This window comes from Pygocentrus nattereri, chromosome 28 (genome assembly GCF_015220715.1).
Source record: "Pygocentrus nattereri isolate fPygNat1 chromosome 28, fPygNat1.pri, whole genome shotgun sequence".
Classification (NCBI taxonomy): domain Eukaryota; kingdom Metazoa; phylum Chordata; class Actinopteri; order Characiformes; family Serrasalmidae; genus Pygocentrus; species Pygocentrus nattereri.
The window spans coordinates 8730147-8753599 of record NC_051238.1 but is presented as its reverse complement, the minus strand read 5'-3'; the positions used below and the strand labels follow the sequence as shown (position 1 = coordinate 8753599).

At 37.9% G+C, this 23453-nt stretch overlaps 1 protein-coding gene across 4 annotated transcripts; it reads right to left on the bottom strand.

Annotated features, from left to right (window-relative positions):
- Nucleotides 1-2124: 2124 nt before the first annotated feature.
- On the bottom strand, nt 2125-23453 carry pnck (pregnancy up-regulated nonubiquitous CaM kinase). Of its 4 annotated transcripts, none has more exons than XM_037535896.1 (13): nt 23299-23453; nt 23180-23232; nt 22576-22663; nt 20294-20425; nt 19268-19342; nt 17846-17984; nt 14693-14816; nt 13737-13812; nt 13272-13384; nt 12301-12379; nt 8066-8153; nt 6198-6288; nt 2125-2496 (listed from the first exon to the last, which is right to left on the bottom strand). In XM_037535896.1, exons 3-13 carry the CDS (start codon nt 22650-22652, stop codon nt 2486-2488), a joined length of 1005 nt encoding a protein of 334 aa, XP_037391793.1. In that variant the 5' UTR covers nt 22653-22663; nt 23180-23232; nt 23299-23453; the 3' UTR covers nt 2125-2485. The 4 variants fall into 4 exon arrangements, with proteins under 4 accessions (XP_037391793.1, XP_017575941.2, XP_017575940.2 ...); XM_017720452.2 differs by having other exon boundaries at nt 23333-23431; XM_017720451.2 differs by lacking the exon at nt 23180-23232.

Sequence of the window (23453 nt, the reverse complement as noted above, 5' to 3'; positions counted from 1 at the left end):
TCAAGATACCCACAAAATCTCATGTGTAGCTGTGATTGGTTGCTCAAAACAAATAAAACAATGACTACTTAGAGCACTAATTTGCATATGGCAGCCTTCTGTTACATCACTACTGCCAAGGCTAATATTGCAATAATGATTAACAGATGATTGTGCAGCTCTCACAAATACACGCTTTCCAAATACATCTATACATTGTACCTATGGGAGGCAAATCCAGCCAAAGAGGAAATGAAAATAAAAACAGTAAAATGTAAATGTAAACTTCCTTTTGCCATTTCTCTTTCCAAACATCTGAGCAAATATCCTGCCAAAACTGAAAATGAAATGAAATGCCTTTAATTGCAATTTCATTTTTCACATGAGCACGAGCCGTTTGAGACAAAAATAAAAATAAATTGAAAACGCCTATTTTTTTGTTTTGTTTTTATTTCTCTTTTGTTTTATTTCTGAAATTTGCTCAGATGTTTGGAAAAAGAAATGGCAAGAAGAGGTTTACATTTACATTTTACTGTTTTCATTTTCATTTCCTTTTTGGCTGGATTTGCCTCCCATACTGTACCTACACTTTGTCCATGACCTCACACGCACAGTAAGAGCAAGTGCTAGTGCTGGCTCCCTCATTCAGTCCTGTCAGCAGTAATCCAGGTCAAACCGTATATTACATCAGCCCTTGCCATCTTGCATCGCTGCGTGATTAAAAAACCTCCATATTAGTTATTTATTCACTGCATTAGCTGGAGCTCCCACTACAGAAGCCACGCTTTCAAATCGACTCTCCGACATAAATCGCTTCCCATTGGTCAGCAAGTCATCAAGCTCCATCCAATCTGAGATCTTTGTACATTTTTCCCTCCGATGTCTTGACAACACATTTTAAGTGCTGGGAGTGCCCTTACCAAGCCGCCCTGGGCAGGGACTTATATATAATTGCTAAGGGGTTCTCCAAATTGCTTCCACATGGGTGCTCTAAAATCACAGGAGCTGTGTTATTACTAGATATTTGTTCTTGAGTAGCAGTGGAAGATTCCATGTTGTTGATCTTTCATTTTGGCTTTTGCAGGAAATCAGGAAGTCTGCATCATGCATAAAAAAATAGTAGCACTATTTCCACGGGCACTAGGGCTACTCCCACCCTTCGGCCCAAATTGCAGATTACAGAACAGCCACTAAGAGCTGTTGGGTCAGTGTGACACTTCTCAAACACACTGGAGTGCTTTCAAGAATGTGTCTTGTTGGTTTAAGGTAAGGCTGGCTGGTTCTGAGTGTAATGGTGGTATTTTACCCTCCATTTCACCTCTCTTTGGACACCTGCCCTGAGATCTGTCACTGTATTTCAGCACAAAAAATATCTATTATTTCTGACTCAAACAAAAAATGCACCCAAATAATCTAATGATAATAATTTTACAGTGAAAGAAGCATGAGCTTTTTAGTCACATACTATAGCCTATATATCTCATATTTCCTGTTAAATAGGTGGACAAAAACAGTATTTTAGAACCTGATTCATTATTATTGAGGTGACCTTGGCATACTTTCATTAAGACACTTTAGTGATGACAGTCTGCAGCGTTTCCATTAGGTTTTCCATTTGAACAGCCCTTCATTAGGCTGTCCATTAGAATAGTCTTTTATCAGGTTTCTCATTAGAGTAGTCTAATCAAGATCTCAGTTTTCTGTAAGTAAGATTTTTTATGCTAATGTGGTGATGTCCACTGAGAGAGGATGCTTGTTATGGTGCAGGCAGATACAGTCTGGTTACCTGCATCTCCTCGTCCCTCAAGATTTGCTTAAAAAGTGAACTGCACTGCCCTCTGCTGGACAGAAACACATCATCGTTTAATTAAACAGAAATTTCTTCAGCTCACAAGTCAGACCATTTTGAGAAATAAACTTACATCACAGTAGTTTGTTCATCACACAGGGACAATTTTGTTTTGCATGCAAATATCAACCAAAGGTATTCCCTGCATCTATTGGGAATGAACTTCTTCACTCTAATATGACTAAAGCAATATAAATATTGTGTAAAACAAGAGACCATATGGTTATTCTTTCAATAATCCATTTAAGCTGTATTAATTCCCAGCATATTATTTTATCATAGTGAATGTCCATATGTATGCTTGTATGGCCTGCACAGATATATTTGCCTCCAATTTCTCAACAGCTTGGAATGTTTCCAAGTTAATAATTGTTGGTAACATAAATAGCAGCACGCTTTTATATGTAAACACACACAGAACAGTGCAATTAAGCATTTCTTACAGTAATAGTGCGGTAAAATGCAGCAGTAGCGACTTACACAAAAGGAGGTTCCAATACAGTTTCCATCTGGCACCAGTACAATTCATACTGGTTTGTGTCAGGCAAAGCAGAAGATAGCGCCTACATCAGCAGTTCGTGGCACAGGCCCTGCTAGGACAAGTGCGCAGCCAGATTTGTGAAGTTGACAGACTTTTGGTCTTCTGCCATCGGGTCTTCATGATGTCCCTGCAGCAAAAACCAGAAAGGAAGAATGTCTCCAGTTCTTTTACAAGACTAAGAGATAAAAAAATAACCTTGTTCAGGGCTACAGTGCTGGTCCTAAGACAGCGTAGAACAAATTAAAATACTGTAGCACTGAAGTGAAACTTCTCCAGCTATAAAGCCTAATTAGCAGGACAATTTGTCATCTTTACTGAGAAAAAAAAAACAAGCAGCATGTAAAAAACTGAAATTTAATGTTCATTTGTGAAATACACAATTTCTTTTCTCCACAACAATTCAGATTCCCCATAAGGGCTCAGGATTAGCACTCAAGTAAGGTTTATGTACATCATTAGGGAGGAGGTAACACACATTAACCCACACCAGGAGACTGTTTTACTGGTTGAATGGTTGCGGTCACAGACCTCAAAAAAGGAAGCAAAACATTTCATTAGCGAAAGGTTTGTTATTAAATGTGTGAGTTTTAACCTAATCAGTTCATTTTAAAAAGGTATTACAATGGCTAAAGATAGCAAAGACACAGAAGGAAGTGCCTCAGCCTCTGAATTTTTTCAGCAAACTCCCAAATTACAGCTGGCTTTACGGATGGTATTACCCCCGTCCCCCCAACAGCCCCTAAAATGAGCAACTTGTGCACATTTTTTACACTGGGAGGATCTTACATACACACCAGAACAACACTGCAGTCCACATGACCCCACTGAGGAGATGACTAGGGAAGCAGGAAAAACTTCTGATATCACACAAGTCATGTAGCGAGAATAATTCACGAGTTACTCATCTGACTTCCAGCTTTCATGACTGAAGAGAAAGATTTTAACCCACTCAATTTAAATGGTATTACTTTACAACCATCTTGTCACTAAGCCTCAGTCAGTATTATTTCTCTCACACACACACACACACCCCCTGCTAACCACACACACACACACGCACGCATGCGCACGCACGCACGCACGCACACACACACACACATCCACACCCCCTGCTAACCACACACACATACACACACACACACAGACACACACACGCACGCACACACACACACACACACGCACACACACACACACGCACGCACGCGCACGCATGCACGCACACACACACACACACACACACCCACACCCCCTGCTAACCACACACACATACACACACACACACAGACACACGCACGCACGCACACACACACACACACACACACACACGCACACACACACAGACACTTCTTCCTCTTTCTTTTCTTCTCACACTCATTCTCGCAATTTTCTGAGGTAACTCAGCTAGTGCCAAGTAACCAGCTGGTGTAGTAATGTTCAATAAAAGTAATTAAAGAAGACACTAGCTAGCATTACCCGAAACCTGCTTATTAACTGTACACAAAATTAATGTTATCTAAAAAACACACTTTACAGCCAAATTCAGTCCACCAAGAAAGAATTAATTATCACTCCCTCTCATGAATACATGTCAGCATTGGCCTTTGGATCGACTAATTTTGGTGCTCTGTGAAGGTTTCAAAATCATTCTGACTGATTAGCTCAGCTGCAGCCACTGAAGCGAGTCTCTCTGGTCTGATAAGGAAAAACTTATTTGCTTTTCATAACCAGTATGCAAACACTGCGGGAAACATATTTATGTTCTCATTATGGCTCTCAGAACACATTTGTTTTTGCTTTGTAAAATAATCTTAGGCCAGTTGTCATTTTTACCTTGTACAAACTGACACGTATATTTAATCATCCATTTGTCTGACGCTATCTTTTACTTGCCTCGGACAATCATTAATGTGGATAGCAGAGGCGATTCTAAGATCAGAGCTTTAGGGTTGAGACCGGTCCCCAGCCCCCCATATCTTCTATCATTCTATAACATTAATTAGCTGATACAGACAGTACTAGTCTAGCACCTTGGCTCTAATATCAACATACATGCCTACCATTGGCACAACAAGTAACTTCTCTCACTCAAATTCAAACATGCAACATTAGCTTGCTTGATAAAAAAACATATCAATTCGCTAACAATAACAACATAGAGAGTGATCTGTGACTCAGTGCAGCAAACATGAGGACCACTGCGAATGACTGTAATGTGTTGGTGCTGGGTGATAAGAAATCCTCATCTGCACTACTTACTGGAGCCACCACACCACACAGTCACACTGTAACTGGCTCTAGTGCACAACTTCAGGGAGACGGGGGCAGAGGAAGAGTAGGAAAGAGAAAGAGGATCATGACATCTGCTTATCAGAAACAAACTTCCGATTAAAAAAATAAATAAATAAAAACACTGCTTACTCTTATTTTTAGGTTGCGCTGGGACTCAATTTAGAGGTGCTTGTGCACCCTTAAAAGGGGCCAGACATGCCTGGGGTGGATAAGGTTGTATTTTTCCAATTAGTTAAAAAGCTAAAGCGTGCATTTACTATGTTATTTGTCATGTTATGTAGTATACTGTTGTGCAGCTTTGCATCTCTCAGCCTCATCAGTATAATAGAATTCACACTTTTTGGCATTTTTGTCCATCAATGTTGAATTACTACAACACCAAGCATGCATCACACAAATATGACAACTATGGGGATGCTAAATAAATTCACTGATGTAGAGACTAGTAAACACAGATGTGATATTCAGTTTGTTAGCAGTAAAATGATCAGACTTCATTGTGCATCCATTAGCTAACAGGAGGAACATTTCTAACAGCCCGTCCTCAAATACGCAGATAAAATCACTTGCTGTTTTTTAAAGTTCCACCCACTCTCAAGCTATATCATCTGAAGGTTGTTTTCCTAGTTTCTAAATTGGGAATTTTGATTCTTGTCTGGTCATCATGGGCCCACTATAGAGGACGAGGAGGCATGTTTACAAAAGATGAGACAATGGCTGCATTTTTCATTTTGGCCGAAGTGCCCCTTTAATGTTTTGCTGATATATTTACAAACTGTACGCTCTCAGAAAAAGGGCAACAAACTGTCACTGGGGCAGTACCCCTCTTGTCACTGGGGTGGTACAGTCAAGGGTACATTTCAGTACCTTTAGTGAGGGAACATAACTGTACCACAATCCACTGAAACTATATTTTCTTATATTAAGTTGTACTGACTCTACACACCCCGACTCACCTCCAGACTTGTTATTTCATTGCTCTGTTTTAAAACATTAGGTTATAAAAAAGGAACAAATATGGTCTTTTCACCTGGAAAAAAAACTTATTTAAGCTACACAATTGGACATTAAAACCACTGTTGTACCTTTAAGGGTACATATTGTTTGTACCTTAATGAATGAAAAATATACCTGCACAGAACCTTAATTACTAACAGTGCACTAAAGTACATAACATACGTTTTAGTTATGCATGTACAAAATGTATAAGCTGTTATACATATCCATAAGGATTTATGTACATCACAGCAAGTCCCATTTGCATAATGCTAATCATGTGGGTCAGCGTCCTCCCACATAGAGATTTATTCTACTGTCAGAATTTTCAATGAGAACTTCTGAGACTATACATTCATGAGGGATTAGGCATTAAGAAATATTTCACTCAAAAAAGTTAACATGGCTAACAGTAAATGAGAACTATGGTGATCAATCAGCAAAATCTTATATGCATAATCCTAACTGACCTTGTTAGAATTATTAGCATCATCAGCGGAGTTGGGTGACTCCCTTGATCAGTGTGAATCAGTCATAACTCACCTGTTCTCATGGATGTGTCCCCTTCCTCCTCCTCGCTGGCATGAGCCTTTTTCCTGAGGTGATGCACCACCATAGTGGCATTAAAGGCTCTCTGAAACACAAGATCCATCATGCTTTAAGGCCAAAAAATGTAAAATCCAACTTCAAAATACTTTGGCAATTCAAATGTTCCAGAAACAATGGCGGAGAAGTCTCCAATGACAATCTATTGCAAACTGACCCAATGTTAGTTAGATGTTAGTCCACTGTGGGATGAGCTTCAAACCCAGCAACGTAGACCTATGAAATTGTGTGACCAGTCTGTTGTCAGGATCATGTCCATATAAGTCTAAGCGGATTTCTTTTTGGGGAAAGATTTATGGAGTTTTCAAATATCATACCTTGTGGCAAACAAACAAAATGTTTAAAAGTTGATACTTTTTGCCTTTCAGATATTTTTATTCCTAAATGCTCTGAATAATGAGGTGGTTAAATAGTCCAAACATGAATATTGCTACATGTAAGCTAACAGTGTGCACTGAACTGACAGCAGAAAAGTGGCATCCTTACCAAAATACCCCACACAAACCAGCAGTCTTCGTAAAGTATGGTAGTTAGGTTGCTTTGGCAGTAGAAGCCTAGAATTCGACTGGCTTGTGTTGGTATATAACAGCATTGAAATTTCATAGTAGACTACATTTCATGCAGTGTCATTTCATTGAACAAAGGCGCTAGGTTGCTTGTAGCATACATGCAGCAAAATATATTACATCAACACTGTTATTTCTAAACATAAGTAAACTTGCTATATTAATATAAGAGTGAACTACTGTACAAATGCTTGAGTTACATGCTGATGTTCTTGTGCCTAGTAAACATGAAATCTCTATGCTAAATCCAGGAAAGATCGTTCTTTATATGTAAACACTAAAAAAACTAAAGAAGAAATGGAATCCCACCAATCAAAATTTTCCACATTATAAAATCATTCATTTGCAAACAAAGTCATTCAGAGTGTTTTGATGCTCTAGAGAAACTTACCAAGGCATAATTTTTTACATGATAAGAATCTGATTTTCAAAGAGTTCAATGCTTTTAAAAGCTACATCTGATCAAATTATGACATAAAATGGTTATAAAATTATTACTGATAGATACACTTTGTTTATAAGTGTTGAGATAATCTTTTGGCCTAAAACATGTTTTTAAATACATTCGTGGAGGAGAGGTACATGAAAGGTGCTAGGAAGCAAACCAGTATCCAAATAAATTTTTCTCAGATGTACCACTATTTTATCATGATTAATAAGGAATATAAAACCTCAGAGGATGCATTTTATTCTCACTGATAAATATAAGAGCCATATTTGTTGCAGACATCACAATCCCAGAGATCAATTACCACCAGTGTGAAAAAAGTCCGTTTCTCTACAATGTACCATTTCACATCAGACCACTCTGAACGACATTGTTTACATCTTAACAGCAGCATTATCAAGAAATCAGTTCTTGGCTTGGACTAAGTAAAACCTATTGGCACTTTTATTTTATAAGAGTGTAGGTCTATGGTCATCACGTACTAACAAGGCCTGAGCCAGCACTCTCTTCAGTTTCCAGGACATATGAGTGAAATCCAGCATTTGACAGCAACAAGCAGCTTCGATTATGTATCCAGTCACACATCTCGTGTGAAGCAGCGGGGGAGAATGTGCTTTAATGATGAATGTTCTCTAAGCAGCCTGATATGAGGTGCGAGCAGATGTGTTTCTCTCAAGCGCTTGCAGAAGGCTCAGTGTGATCTGTGAGATGCAGCGGTAAGTAACAGAGGCTTCACACGACTTCACACATCAGCCATCACCATCCACCACTTGAAACAAGTGCTGTCTCACCTTCCACTGGCTCTTGGCAAAGTTCTTCTGAATCTGCGCGGAGACCGAGCCGTGGATGTTTTTCTCCAGAGCAGCTCCCCCTGAAATCCTGACACAACATGGAATAAAACAAATTACACTGCTGTTCAACAGCTTGGAATCACTTAGTCATAATCGATATAGGTATTTTTTGGTATTTTTAAAACTAAAAATAATCTATACAATATTTAGATTTATATGGTTTTAAATTAAATGAATATAATATATGACGTGTGTATAGTAGATTTAAACTAGTGTTAATAGATGTTTTATGCAATATTTCAGGATTCAATATTCAGTATTTTAGGAAGTGTACTGCATAAATAAATGTCTATTTACACACATTTTTTGTCAAAGCCATCTCAATATTTGATCACCACTTTTGAAATGCACAGCATTCTGGTTATTAATTTGTGCTTCTCAGAGTAACACTCAATGCTTTCAGGGTCATCTGTTGATCATTCTGGACATGTTTAACATTTCTTTTGTACAGCTTCTTTGTGATTATTTGAAACTTGTGAAGGAGCACAGCAGGTTTGTACAGAGCCCAGCTAATGACATCCTGTATGATGTCACATGGCCATGACTTTATTATCTCATTCCCATGCCTTGCTGAGTCGTGGCCATGCATTAGGTTCTAATTCCCACACGTTATAAGGCGGCGTGGGCATGCATTATTTTCATTTATACAGGATGTCACCAGCAGGGCTCCATTGGTTTGAGTATTCATTTTAAATAGTGCATAATTAGGCCTGTTTGATTTAATACAGAACTAAAAATCGTGATACGGCGCTGATGGTTCTTTTTTACCTGTTCTAACACATCAGTTGGAAAAAATATCATGACATCTTGAATTATTAAAAGTCTTTAAGTATAAGTGACATATTTTTGGCACTAGCTCTAGGTCTAGCTATTTCTGCCTGACAGAAAGCTGGAGCTGTCATAATAATAACTAGATGTGCATTTCCTGAAGGAACTGAAAAACTGCTTGAAAAGAGCTGCATGTGTGTGTGTGTGTGTTTCTGTGTAGGTGAACAACATCTCTTAGGTATGTGTGTGTGTGTGTGTGTGTGTGTGTGTGTGTGTGTGTGTGTATGTGTGTCTGTCTGTGCAGTGTAGTCATTCAAATTAACAGTCACTCTGATGTCATGCAGCTCTTAGTGGAGAAGCCTTGTTTGAGTCTGATTTGCAAACTCTGAACAAACAGGCATAACTCGGGAAATGTTTACTCTATCGCTTAACCAGATAGATGGTGTGAGATAAGACCCCTTGAGGATTATTTTGGTGTAGTTGTGTGTATTGAAAAGAAAATGTCTGAGTTATGATGAGTTAAACACAGAGAAAATCTTGAAATAAGCAGAGGCTGATTTTGAGAAATGTACATGCGAGTGAATGGGGCAGTTTTCTGTGCCTTGTACCAAACAGATACTCATAACTCTTATGGGAGGTTTTTAATTTTTAAACTTAATTTTATTAAAAACTCCCAATCCGATTGACTCCAACAACACATAGTACAATCACAGTGCTGAGAGCCTCGAAACGCAGTTTGAACGGAGTCTATATGTTAAGCGGTTCGGTCTGCATTAATCGCAGAAAAGTGTGTAAGAAGAATAAGAAGAAGCATGAGAGATAACGACAGAGCGCTTCTTCACTCTAATTAATTGTCTTTGTGGTCATTTTATGCCACTCTAAAGCAACTCATTTGCCAAACCAGCTACCTTGCTTGCCGATTAGCTTAATTTATTGGCTGACAGTGAAACAACATATTACTATTTTGCACTCACTCTGAAGTATGCTATTACTAAATCGTGCAGAAATAAACTAAGCTTCTATCTCTGCTGAGTGTGAAAAAATTCATAGTTAAACCTCTTATGTGAAGACTAGCATAAATGCTAAACTAGCTTAAACTAGCTTACCTTATCAAGCTCTTTACAAAGTAATAATTCTACAAAAATCAACATAAACACAGTTAAGCTACATTATGGTGCACATTGATCATATAATAAAAATTTCCACATGGAAGAGTAAAGACGTCGTTGTGTTGGCATGAGCTAAAAATGTTAGCTAACTAGCTACCAAAGTCAGAGGAGTAACGTTATGATCAGTAACAGACAGGCAGATGAAACAGTCATTTCTGATCCAGCAACAGAAAAGTATATATATATATATCAATCAATGGAAATCAAATTTATGTATACACACACACACACACACACACACACACACACACACACACACATATATATATATATATATATATATATATATATATATATATATATATATATATATATATATATATATATATATACACTGCTCAAAAAAATAAAGGGAACACTTAAACAACACAATATAACTCCAAGTAAATCAAACTTCTGTGAAATCAAACTGTCCACTTAGGAAGCAAAACTGACTGACAATCAATTTCACAGCTGTTGTGCAAATGGAACAGACAACAGGTGGAAATTATTGGCAATTAGAAAGACACACTTAATAAAGGAGTGGTTCTGCAGGTGGGGACCACAGACCACTTCTCAGTACCTTTCTGCTTTCTGGCTGATGTTTTGGTCACTTTTGAATGTTGGTAGTGCTTTTACACTCGTGGTAGCATGAGACGGACTCTACAACCCACACAAGTGGCCCTCCATGTGCTCGACAGAGGTAGCCTGACTGCCATTAGGTACCGAGATGAGATCCTCAGACCCCTTGTGAGACCATATGCTGGTGCGGTTGGCCCTGGGTTCCTCCTAATGCAGGACAATGCTAGACCTCATGTGGCTGGAGTGTGTCAGCAGTTCCTGCAAGATGAAGGCATTGAAGCTATGGACTGGCCCGCCCGTTCCCCAGACCTGAATCTGATTGAGCACATCTGGGACATCATGTCTCGCTCCATCCACCAACGTCACGTTGCACCACAGACTGTCCAGGAGTTGGCGGATGCTTTAGTCCAGGTCTGGGAGGAGATCCCTCAGGAGACCTGTTGTGGTTGGTTGGTTAGTGTAGTGGTTAACACCTCTGCTAACTACTAACACTTCTACGCTGTAGACTGGGGTTCAATCCCCACCTGGGCAAACAGCCTACACTATACCAATAAGAGTCCTTGGGCAAGACTCTTAACACCGCCTTGGCCTACCTGTGTAAAATGTTCAAAACTGTAAGTCGCTCTGGATAAGAGCGTCAGCCAAATGCCGTAAAAAAAAAAAAATGAGACCATCCGCCACCTCATCAGGAGCATGCCCAGTTTTTTAGGGAGGTCATACAGGCACGTGGAGGCCACACACACTACTGAGCCTCATTTTGACTTATTTTAAGGACATTACATCAAAGTTGGATCAGCCTGTAGTGTGTTTTTCCACTTTAATTTTGTGTGTGATCCACAAATCCAGGCCTCCATTGGTTAATAAATTTGATTTCCATTGATGATTTTTGTGTGATTTTGTTGTAAGCACATTCAACTTTTTACAGAACAAAGTATTCAATGAGAACATTTCATTCATTCAGATCTAGGATGTTATTTGAGTGTTCCCTTTATTTATTTGAGCAGTGTATATATATATATATATATATATATATATAGAGAGAGAGAGAGAGAGAGAGAGAGAGAGAACAGATATCTGTTACAGGGGAAACATTTCTCTATATAAGTGGTGAGATGTAAGCAGATTGATTGATGATTGAGTTTAATGCATCTAAAAATCACAGAAAGCCAGTTAAATGGTTACAAATACTCTGCCTGATGCCTGAGACATTGTTTTAAGATAGTTTACGATGGGCCCATACAGGGCGATGTAAGGCAAAGTTGTTTGTATTTTTAACTATTTCATCATTATCAACTTGTGCAGGCTCATTGGTCATTTTGGTTTTTAAAATGGCTGTAATTATGTTACAGACATTGAAGCACCTGGTTCCTATCACCACAACTCTAAAGAAATCCAAGTGGGTAAATTCTCTAGAATGGAGCATTTCACATCAAACCACTCTGAACTACCACTGACTACTTCTGTCAGTGACTAAATTAAGCAAACATTTTGAAAAATCATTGGAATTTTCCTTTAAGTTGTGTTTCTCAGACTGCAGCTCAAACTGTGTGTAAACTCCTACACACAGTTGCAAACACTCTCTCTTTCTCTCTCTCTCTCTCAAGGCCAACGTCTTTTTCTCCAGCCATCGACCCTTCCATTCTCCCACCACTCGACCGCTGCTATTTATAAACTCACCAAGGATGCTGCAAGGCCTGCTCACAATTGAACCTCCTCTCTGGATCCTTCTGCAGTAAGTGGACTATGAAGTCTTTGGCTGGGAGCATTAATGGAAAACGCAGGAGAGAACAGGATCAATACCATTTAGTGAGCATAGAGGGTGGTCCAGGGTGGAGATAATAGAGACTTTTTTTTTATTAACTCAGTGTGAAATTTTAAAAAGGCATTTTCAAACACTATTTTGGGTTTTCCTTAGTTTTAGGTTGCCCTAAAACTTTTCTGTAGGAAAAAGTGATCAGTTTCTGTGTTCTACAGAGTGTTTCCCACTCTCAGCTCTGAATAACCCCTGATCTTCCTTTTGTTCAAACCCAAACACTACTCCTGCAGGGCTCTGAAACCTGGCTAAAAGTTCTATTGCACTCTTATAATAAAGATGCCACAGAGAGTTCTTTATGGAAGCCCATTCCCATCATGTACACTCTCAGAAATAAAGGTACTAAACTGTCTACAGTGTAGAAGAGAATAAACATGTCAAAACATTAGCTTAGCATCTCAAAATCTTAACTAACTAGGTTACAATAATGACTTTATATCTTGTAATAATGATTTATCATTCTTGAAATTGAATGTCATTATATTGATGTACCTCAAAATCTCAAGAAAAAAAACAACATTTTAGGATTATAAGTCACTGTTTTGAGATACTAAGTGAATATTTCTGGAAAAAAATATTATTTCAAGATACCAAGTCAATATTTTTACACACAACAAGTTTTTTGTTTCCCTAAAAACGGGCTAAAAACAGATCTGTGAATGTTAAGAACCTTTAAAAAGCTTAAAGACCCTTCACATCAAGTAAAGGTTCTATATCAATTTAAGGTTTCCTGCTAGAACCTTTACATTACGTGAAGGCACTGCAGACTTTAAAAACTACCACTGTAATTATATAGGCACAACAGTTTTGCCTCCACTGACTGTCCTGGCAGTACCTGAATGTGAGATGTCATCCCAGTATGGCGAGTCGAACTCGAAATCAGCCTTTACGATCTGCTTGTAGAGCTGAGAGTCATTTTCATCGTAGAAAGGAGGGTATCCACACAACCTGCAGAGACAGAGGACACTCTCAGTGAACTGTCCATCAAGCAGCTGGGTTAGGACAGTGTTGTTTCAGCCATTTAGTCCATCACATTGGATTTAGAGTGAGAGGATTCAGATGTCAGAACTACCTGACTTACACAAAGGCCTATGGGCAAGTAACAAAGTTATTACGGTAACAGTCCCCAGTCATGGTAAAAACACTTGTTGTTCAAATGTTGTTCATTTATTGAGTCATCATAATGTCAGTGCCAAGACCAGGGTGTTCATTTGTCAGTTTATGGCTAATCATTTACATCAATACTTTGTCCCTGTAATAGGACCTGCTTACAGTGATGTATACATGTTTGTACACTTACAGTATGAATGAAATAACTCCCAGGGCCCAAAGGTCGACTTCTTTGCCATACGTCTTCTGTTGTAACAGCTCAGGAGCTTCACACACATAAAATCGAGGAAGAAGCATGCATACATGGCAAAAATGAGTGGGCCATATTTAACAAAAGCATTACAGTTTTTAAAGCTTAAAAGTTTTTAAAGCAGCAGCCACTCTATCACCTGATGATGATCTCTGCGCTATGATGCTTTTGGGGAAACTCAACCCAGATTACTGAGAGCCAGAATAAAAAATGGGAAATGAGTTCATTAGACCTGTTAATGTTAACCTGGGATGAAGTCCCCCAAAGGCACTGTAGTGATAAGATAAAATGGCAGAGAGGGAATCACTCCAACTGTCGTTCTGAACTGAAAAAGTAATGCATTGAATTTAAATTGAATCATTTCCACATGAATGAAATATTTTACATCCACACAGTTTTGGTTTTCAGTTTGCTTACTTTAATAGTTGCATTGATGTAATGTATTTTATTCAGGTCAATATGACGTACATTCAGTGCATCAGATTTTTCAGCATTAAAGCCAAAGAATGTATGAATCCTTTGGGAATGAGCCACAAGCTCATAGCTCATGTTGGCATGGTTTTTGCTATAATAATCTGTCTGGAGATAGGTGGTTAAAGATTTTTAGCAGACTTAATTAAATGCGCTTAAATATTATAAAGCAGTCTCCTACCAGTGTAAGCATTATTGTCATTACTATTCTGGGATGAGTTTCTCCGGTAACATTATGGTACTATTGAACTCTCGCTAAAAGCATTAAGATGATGTTACAGCCAGAGAGTGTCTGGGAAACTCACAAGCCACAAGCATGCATAATGATCCATATCACCAACCATAAGCTAAATCTGTTTGTAAAATAACTTACCAGAATAGCTTTTAAGACAGAGTTAATTAAATATCTTATAAGCTTCTCTTACCTACGTAAGCAGGAGTTCCACAAGCTGTGGATAAAGCGCCCTGGTCCTCCATCTTAGACAGTCCAAAGTCACTGATGACAATCTTCGAATCTTCTAATGGAGTTTCGTACAGCAGGTTCTCAGGCTGGTAGTAACACAGAGAAAGGTTGAGCAGTCGACTCTAATCACACATTTACTTTATAATAATGTAAAGGAAAGTAACATAAACAGCTATGTGCTAATCCTTTGGGTATTTTCAGCGTGAACATATCCTTAGCATTAAATGTTTCTGTTGGTTCTTGACATTTTTTAAAATTTATCTTGGCTTATGGCTTGGGTTGATGCATTATATGGACAAAAGCATTGGGACATCTCCACATTACACCTACAGGAGCTGTTATGACATCCCATTCTAGATCCATAACCGTTAATATGAAGTTGGTCCCCATTTGCAGTTATAACAGCTTCCACTCTTCTGGGAAGCTTTCTACAAGATTATGCTAGAGCAGAAAAAGGTCTTCACCAAACGGTTCCCACAAAGTTGGAAGTGTACAATTGTCCAAAATGTCTTGGTCTGATGAAGCACTAGGATTTCCCTTCCCTGGAACTAAGGGTTGTAGGCCAACCCCTGAAAAACAGGCCCATAGCATCATCCCTCCTCCACCAAACTTTACAGTTGGCACAATGCAGTCAGGCAGGTAACAATGTCCTGGCATTCATCAAATCCAGACTCATCCATCAGACTGCCAGTAGAGAAGAGTGATTAGTCACTCCACAGAATACGTTTCCAATGTTTTAACACGTGACCAATGGCTGATTCTAAAAGCATTTGATGGTTGCTAATGGGGTCTAAATATGAAACTAGTGGTCTCTACTCCAATTCCCATTAGAAAGCAAAGATTAGGTTTTAATTCTATTGGTTCCTAATGGTCCTTTTTCAGCTGGGCAATACTTTGACAGCTTTCAGTTCTAAACTGTTGTTATAAGCACATATTGAAATCTTTTGGTCCAACGGTGGTTTAAACAGCTGAAGAGTTTGAGTGTTGATAAGTGCTTACATTTTAGCTATGGACATATGGAGTTTTTATAAAGAAAATTGGCAAAATCTAAACAGCTTTCTGCATAATATGTCAAGTTATTGGAAAAGAAAACATATTATTGGAAAAGAAAACATATTATTGGAAAAGAAAACATATTATTTAAAGAATTCTTTAAAAAGGTTCTTCTATTGTTACGATAACAAGCTTTTTACAGTAGAAGAACCCTTTTTGGTGCTATATAGAACCCTTTTTAAAAAGGTTCTACATAGAAAAATACACAACACATTCTCCATTAATCTTTCATGATGAAAACGATCATTTAATCATGCAAAGTGCTCTTTAAGTGTTTATGTGTAGTCCTATATAGAACCATTTTTTCTTTACTAAAGAATCTTTGAACAACCATCTTTTTAAGAGTGTAGGATTTGCTGCACAATGCTGTAACATCAAGCAAACACCTCACCCAACTTGAATAACCATGCCCACTCACCCAGCCTTCATACTTTCACCACAGCAACTAATGTTTTACATACACAGGTGTAAACCCAAATCATGTACACATATGAAATTAAGTTAACTTAATCAAGTTGTATCTAAATGAAGTTATGTCTCAGTTTAGTAGATATACAGTTGTATAAGGTAAATTGAACCTAATACACCTTCCTGACCAATAATTGTGATGTGCTCAGATTTGTTTTTCACTTTCTGTTTCTGTTTTTTTTATTTATTTAAGACTAAGCCTACAAATTAATCTGAGCAGGCAGCTGGTGGTGCGGTACCAGCATAGACATATTCATTTATGTGAAATTCTTTTGTTGTGTGCACAAATGTTCTGATTCTGTATTTATAAATGAATATGATGACCATAGTTATATATCAGAGTCATGGAAATCGAAATGGGATGTTGCTACTGATTTTAAAGTTATATACTATACAGGTATCAGTTGTGGGTAGAGTAGGGTAAATCAATACTCAAGTAAAAGTATTAATATCTAGGTAAAATAATGACACAAGTAAAAATATATTCTCAAAAAAAAACAAGAGCATAAGCACAAAAGGTCAAAAAAACTAGTATGTACTGAGTAACTTATAGAACTGCATTGGAACTTCTTAGTAAATTCAGCATTTATCAGCAGGAACTGAAGATTATACAGCTCTATTCTTCTTGTTTTGCATTTCTTTTGGTCTAAAATAAAATGATAAAACTCCAATCTGAGAGATGTGACCAATTACGTAGCAGCACAGATGTCACCAACAAAAATAAATTACACAGAAATGAGTTAGTAACTGAATAAAATGGCTAAAATGTAACTGAGTAAGAAGGAGGTTTCTTTACTCACTAATATACTTGAGTACAAGTAAAAGTATTATGATTTGAAAATAATTAAGAGTACAAATCCATCAATATTTCTGTACTTGATTAGATGTAACTGTTACTGCCCACCTCTGAGGGCATACAGAAGTTTCTGATGAACAAAAAAATGTAAAGTGGCAATGTGATGTCATATAATGCTAATATGAAATTTCCAATTTCATTAATGGTAACAGCACAGCAGTGTTAGCTTGCATGTAGCATTACTTATATTTTAGCCTTTAACAATCTCTTAATTCAGATGATCTACATCCCATTGGCCAGATCAGGCACGCCACACAATCCTATCCGGCTCCAAATATTTTTATTTGTGTTATTTGTTTCAACAAGCACAAGGATCTATATGTAAAGGGCCCATATAAAGCGAAACAAGCTTTTCTTCTTTGTTTAAAAAATTATGTGGTATGTAAACATTGCAAGGTTCAGCTAATCTGCCCTATTGTATTTACATATATCAGGCGCAGAAAGAAAAGCATCCTGTTTAATTCTAAAAGATAATAAGTGGTTTTGCAAATGATCATAAAAAAATTAATTAAGTCTTTTTTGGTACATAAATCCACCCACAAAACTATAGGCAGACAACAAGGAAAAGAGTAAAATACAAGAAAACTGTAATATATGGGCTTTTGAGTTGAAGAAAGAGCATTTAAAACATTCTGAAAAGCCAGCTGCCATGACTCTTTTGTGGGCATTAAATGAATTAATGATCATTTACAATAAAAATCGCAAAGTGAGAATGGTTGAATGCATGTTCTTTGTTACCTTTAGGTCTCTGTGTACAATGCCTAGCTGATGGAGGTACTGGACGGCCTCTAGCACTTGCTTTATGACCCGGCTGGCGTCCTTCTCTGTATAGCTTCCCCGCTCCAGAATCCTGTCAAGCAGCTCTCCTCCGGTCACCCTGCAGCACACACACATTCCACATTCAGCACACCACAGGCCACTGGACAGGGATCAGACTTTTGGTCCCTTCATTATTTTAACTGCTGGGGGTACAACACCAGTCTGGCTCAAAACCAGCCTTTAAAGAGATGGCACAGCCAAAGATCACACTTGTGTAATTTTTTTTGCTTACCACAAATGTAGCCGATCTGCAAAGAGATGTTTGGTGTCTGTTTCTTTATTTTTGCACTGGAGTGCATGTTATAGATGATTCTATGGCTTGTTATACCATATGGTTATGAGCCAAATAGGGAAATCTGTCTGAGATTAGTTAAAGGGCCCATGTTCTGCATTTTTCAGAGGCCTACTTACTTCGTGTTGATGGGGTTTTTGTGTACCAAAACCATCCTAATTCATTTTACATGACCATTTTCCAACCTCTCTACATCCCTTACACCAAAGCAGCTTTTGCTGCTGTGCCTTTAAGACTAATATATGTAAATAGGCTCAATTCTGATTGGCTGTCCTGTACTGTATTGCATTCAAAATGCAGTCGTGCCTGAACCACACCTCATGAATTCAGTGTGAGTGGATGGGGCTAAATTGCTGTATGCTAAATAGGCGTACATGTACAAATGTTTTGGTTTTTGTGGCATCACAAAAACAGTGAATTCAAATTAGCTGTTTTTGCAGCTTAGTTTCCATATATGGATCATATAAAGTGTGCTGGGAACTTTAGCAGTGTTTACATACTATATTTATCTCTTTACTTTAAAAAAGTTGGGTTTTCCATTCAATGGGCTCTTTAACAATTTTTTGTGGCAATTATGTTTTGAAGCTTTAGGTAGATGCAGTTGCACAATCCTAATAGGTAGAATATGTATTAGTGTACATTAGCATAGCTCATATTGCTCTAGGGAGGGCAAAACTAAAGAAGTAAACCTTAGACACTAAAAGTGTTGGCTGAAGTACATTTGGGTTTAAGGGAAAATGGATTAAATTAGATTTTTCATGTTAAAACAAGCTCTGGCTCCAAAAGCAGACAGGCAGGAGCACAAATTTAGCTCTACGTCTGTTTCTTTCCAAGCATTTGAGTCTGTGATCTTATGTTTCCATTTACTTTTCAGCTATGACTTGGCACACATACAGATGTACATACTTGAGTGCAGCGAAAAAGAAAAGCTGAGAGATTGAGAAGGGAGATAGAGACCAAACTGAAGTTGTGTGTTTAATTCTTCCAGTAAAACAGGCTACTGTATGATGGTATGCTAATCCCCATGCTTGCTGAATAGGTCTACTCACAGTGTCATTACCAAATAAAGTTTTGTAGGCGTTTCGAAGGTTTCCTCCAGCGAAATGATATTTTCATGCTTGATTCTGGAAAGAAAATGAAAAAACATTACCTGTGTACAGTTAAAGCCATCTGTCTATACACACCCATATGGAAGACATATATCGCTGTCAGATGAAAACCTCGTATCTCCATTTTTGTCATTTTTCAGTTTTTGACATCATTTCAAAGGACCCGTTGCCCTTTACATTGTGCATAAATTTCATGATGAATGGAGCAAAAAAACCAGCCCACAATTACTTGAAAAGACGTCTGGTTCCTTTGACTTGCATTAAAACTACAGTAGGTTTTCTCTTTCTCCTGTAAAGTTCTAATTTTGGACATAAAAGGTCCATCCTTTTATCCATCCTTTAATCAGTGAACCATGCTCAATGACAAGCATCAGCCAGAGGGGCATTTAGCCTCTCAGCACTGGGCTGTGGAGCAGTGGCACATCTCTTGAGTCATGCTTTTGCGGCTCATCGATGATCAACATCTAGTGGAAAGCTTTCCCAGTAAAGTAGAGGCTATTACTGCAGCATAGAGGGGACAAAGTCTCTGTTAATGCTCTTGATTTTGGAAGAAATCCTACAAATCTTTGGATATGTAAAGCATTTTGTTTTACATATGTACTTCTCCGCCATGAGTGGATTGTTTTAGGCCAAGGCATTAGACAGTATATTCATAACCAAAGTCGTGTAATGACTTTCTGTGAGGCAGCTTTCAGAGGCATTAAACTCTTCAGACATCTGGTTCCTATCACTACCAGTGTGAACAACTCTGATTAAGCATGTTTCTCTAAAAAAAAGAGTATTTCACATCAGAACCACTCTAAACATATGAAAATATGAAAAATTAGAGGAATTCCCTTTTATTAGATAACATGTGTAATTGGTTATGCAGTCTTGAGTAAAGTACACAGTCAGAGTGAATAGAACTGCATCTCAAATTAAGAAATTCCATAAATAAATAAAAATGCAAACACACAAACCACTAACCGGCGTAATACTGCAATCTCGTTCTCCAACATGGATTCCTTGCCCTTTAGTGCCCTCTTGCGGATGCACTTGACCGCTACAAGCTTCTGCGTCCTGCGGTGCTGAGCTACTCTCACCTCCGAGAAGGAGCCTCTGAGAGAAATAAAATTCCACGCTGTATGAGCTCAATGCAGTACTGTTGAATTTAGATGACATTAAAGCATTATGGGTGTCAGAGTCTGGAGCTCTCCAGCGCTGCGTTCAAGGCTGCGTGCTGAGAGCACAGAGGGAATGATTCGCAGCCATTGCTGCAAGCAGAGCTGAATGAGCTCTAAAGAAAAAGCATGATTTGCGTCCTTAATGTGACTCTGTGACCCTCAAACAGGCTGCTTTGTGTGCATGTGTGTCTTCTCTGTTCTCCCCCAGTGTGCATGACAGCCAGAGTCTGAAAAGAATGATGCAGAAAAATGTTCCACATGCTAGAAAAAATCATTTAAATTCAAGCCTGTTATTAGTAAGATATTATGTATTTTATCATGCACAATTTCACTTCTGACTAGTGAGAATTCATGGCTTTTTCCAGCTCATTTTAATGAGAGCAATAATGTTTAATAATATGAAACACATTTTAGATGTGCCAATTCCATTTTCACAAGCAGAACTTTAAATTTGAACTGTCATCTGTGCAAATTCTATTATTGAGAATAGAAAGTTTGCCTTTTACATGCAAGTGCTGCATTTTTACATGTAGCAAAAACATTTTCAGTATACAAACCTGTCAAATTTCAATTTCACTTCTGAGAAGTTAATTAAAGACCCATATACACTGATCAGGACTAACAATATGACCACCTCCTTGTTTCTGTTTCTCTGTATACTTTGTTACCCTTTTACCCTGTTCTTCAGTGGTCAGGACTATTCTCGGTCCAGCAGTTACACTGAGGTGTTAAAAAACTCCAGCAGCACTGCTGTGTCTGATCCACTCAGACCAGCACAACACACACCACCGCCACCACGTCAGCGTTACTACAGTGCTGAGAATGATCCACCACCCAAATAGTACTGAAGAACAGGGTAAAAGGGGGCTAACAAAGTATGCAGAGAAGCAGATGGACTAGAGTCTGTAATTGCAGTGCTTTTTGAATGTGGGCAGCCAATCAGAACAGAGCTCACTTACATATATCAGTCTTAAAGGTGCAGTAACAAAAGAAAATTGTTGAATTCTAAGGAATAAAGCTGAAAAATAGTCATGTATAAATTAATTATGGCCAACTTTGGTACATAAAACAACAAAAATGTATTATATATGCCTTGTGAAAAAAAATGTAAAAATGTAGGATATGTGCCCTTTAAACGTTTATACGAATAAGAAAAATTACTACCACATTTAAAAACTCATTATATCAAAAACTGTTACAAACACAGTATATTGAAATGAGCAGCACTAATATAAGCAAGGTGGCAAATTCTGTTTGGTACTGTAGCACTTTAAACTGTACACTCTTCCAAATAGGTTGCCAACGTTCTATAAAGCTTGTCCAACCTAGCAACAGTTGCTATGAAGGAACACATTTGTGAATGGAGTATGGATACAATGTGGATAAAATTAGCGCTGGACACAATTGACTGTTAAATTTACTGTAATTTACCAGTAAAATAGAATATTTACACTGTAATCAAAATACAGTAATCTCTTGTATTTTTACACAATAACTGTAAAATTAATCCAGCTCAGTTACCAGTAATTCACTGTAGATTTATATTTTTTAAATGGCACTGAACAGTACCAGACATATACATATATGAATTAAAAAACAATGTCAATGTTATATCAATGTTATAAACAATAACATATTTATTCATCATAATTTGTGTATAAACAGAATGTCCCTTAAAATGCAAATACATATTTAAACAATCCAAAAAAAGTAACATTTTAAAACAATAAAAGCTGAATTGTAAGAATAAAATCACATCGTTTCTGCCCCTTTTTAACTATTAGTTGCTGTTATATCCCGAAATTGCTGCGCAATTTATCTGCACATCAACCTCACAGTACTTTGCTGTAAGTTAATTAAAGTAAAATGATGAAAAAAGTATTTGTCTTTGAAAAAATGGTGTTAAACATTGTGAAATCCAGGCAGTGATGAACAGTAGGGGACAGCCCTTATGTTTTCCACATGGATCTCAAGGTAACAGATAAAATGATTCTCCTGCCAGCATCGCATCCTGATGCTGGCATTAACAAAGCCAGTGCACAGTGTAGAAACACAAGCCATACATGTAGAAGAAACATGACTCACTCTCCTAGTTTCTCCCTCAGCTCATAAACAGCGTTGATGTCGTCTGCTTTCTTATGCACATCTCTCATCAGTGGCATCTTCACCCTACCTGAATGAATAACACAAGCACACATACACTTACACTAAAATAACATTTATACTGCATCTGACCACACATGCCTTTTATATTTGCTCGAACTAAACATGCACTCAGCTTCCCCCAGCACATTTGCATCCTTGCACAGAAACTGTTCCCTTATTAATTCCATATTAGAATCCAAGTGACTTATGATGGTCCTTTCAAACGTTTCAACAAGCTAATCTCATATTCCTGCCAAATTCACTGACAAAAGACAGCAGACGGAGAGGTTAGTTTTCTCCTGCCAAATTGTTTGCCGTTGGATCCATAGCTTGCTGTAAGCAATAATCTAGCTATTTATATATAGTATTATAGCAGTTTTTATTATAAGAGTATTTATTTACAATGTGTGACAAAGCAATAACTGAAAAGGAATGGCAACATGCTATTTCCCCCTATCTTCTATAGGTCAACATCCACAAAGAAAGCCTATTCTACTGATAGGAAACTGTCGACTAGACAGGCTGAAATGATTAATCATGTTACCTTTATAATCTCCAGACTGATCTGCTCAGTTAGTCACAGTCGCCTGATGAAACCTGGTGAAACAGAGCTCTGCTTATTATGAAAGGCCAGAAAAAAAGAGGTACAAAAGAGGCAATTACCTGCTGTAAGCTGCCACCAAAATGCGTTAGGTACCGTGTGGAATCAGGTAGTTAAAATTTTGCCTTGTGTGTCCACCTCTCTCAACTTCCACCCTGCTCTGAGCTGTGTAATTGAAAATCACATTCACTTTACACAGGCGACCTTGGCCACCCAC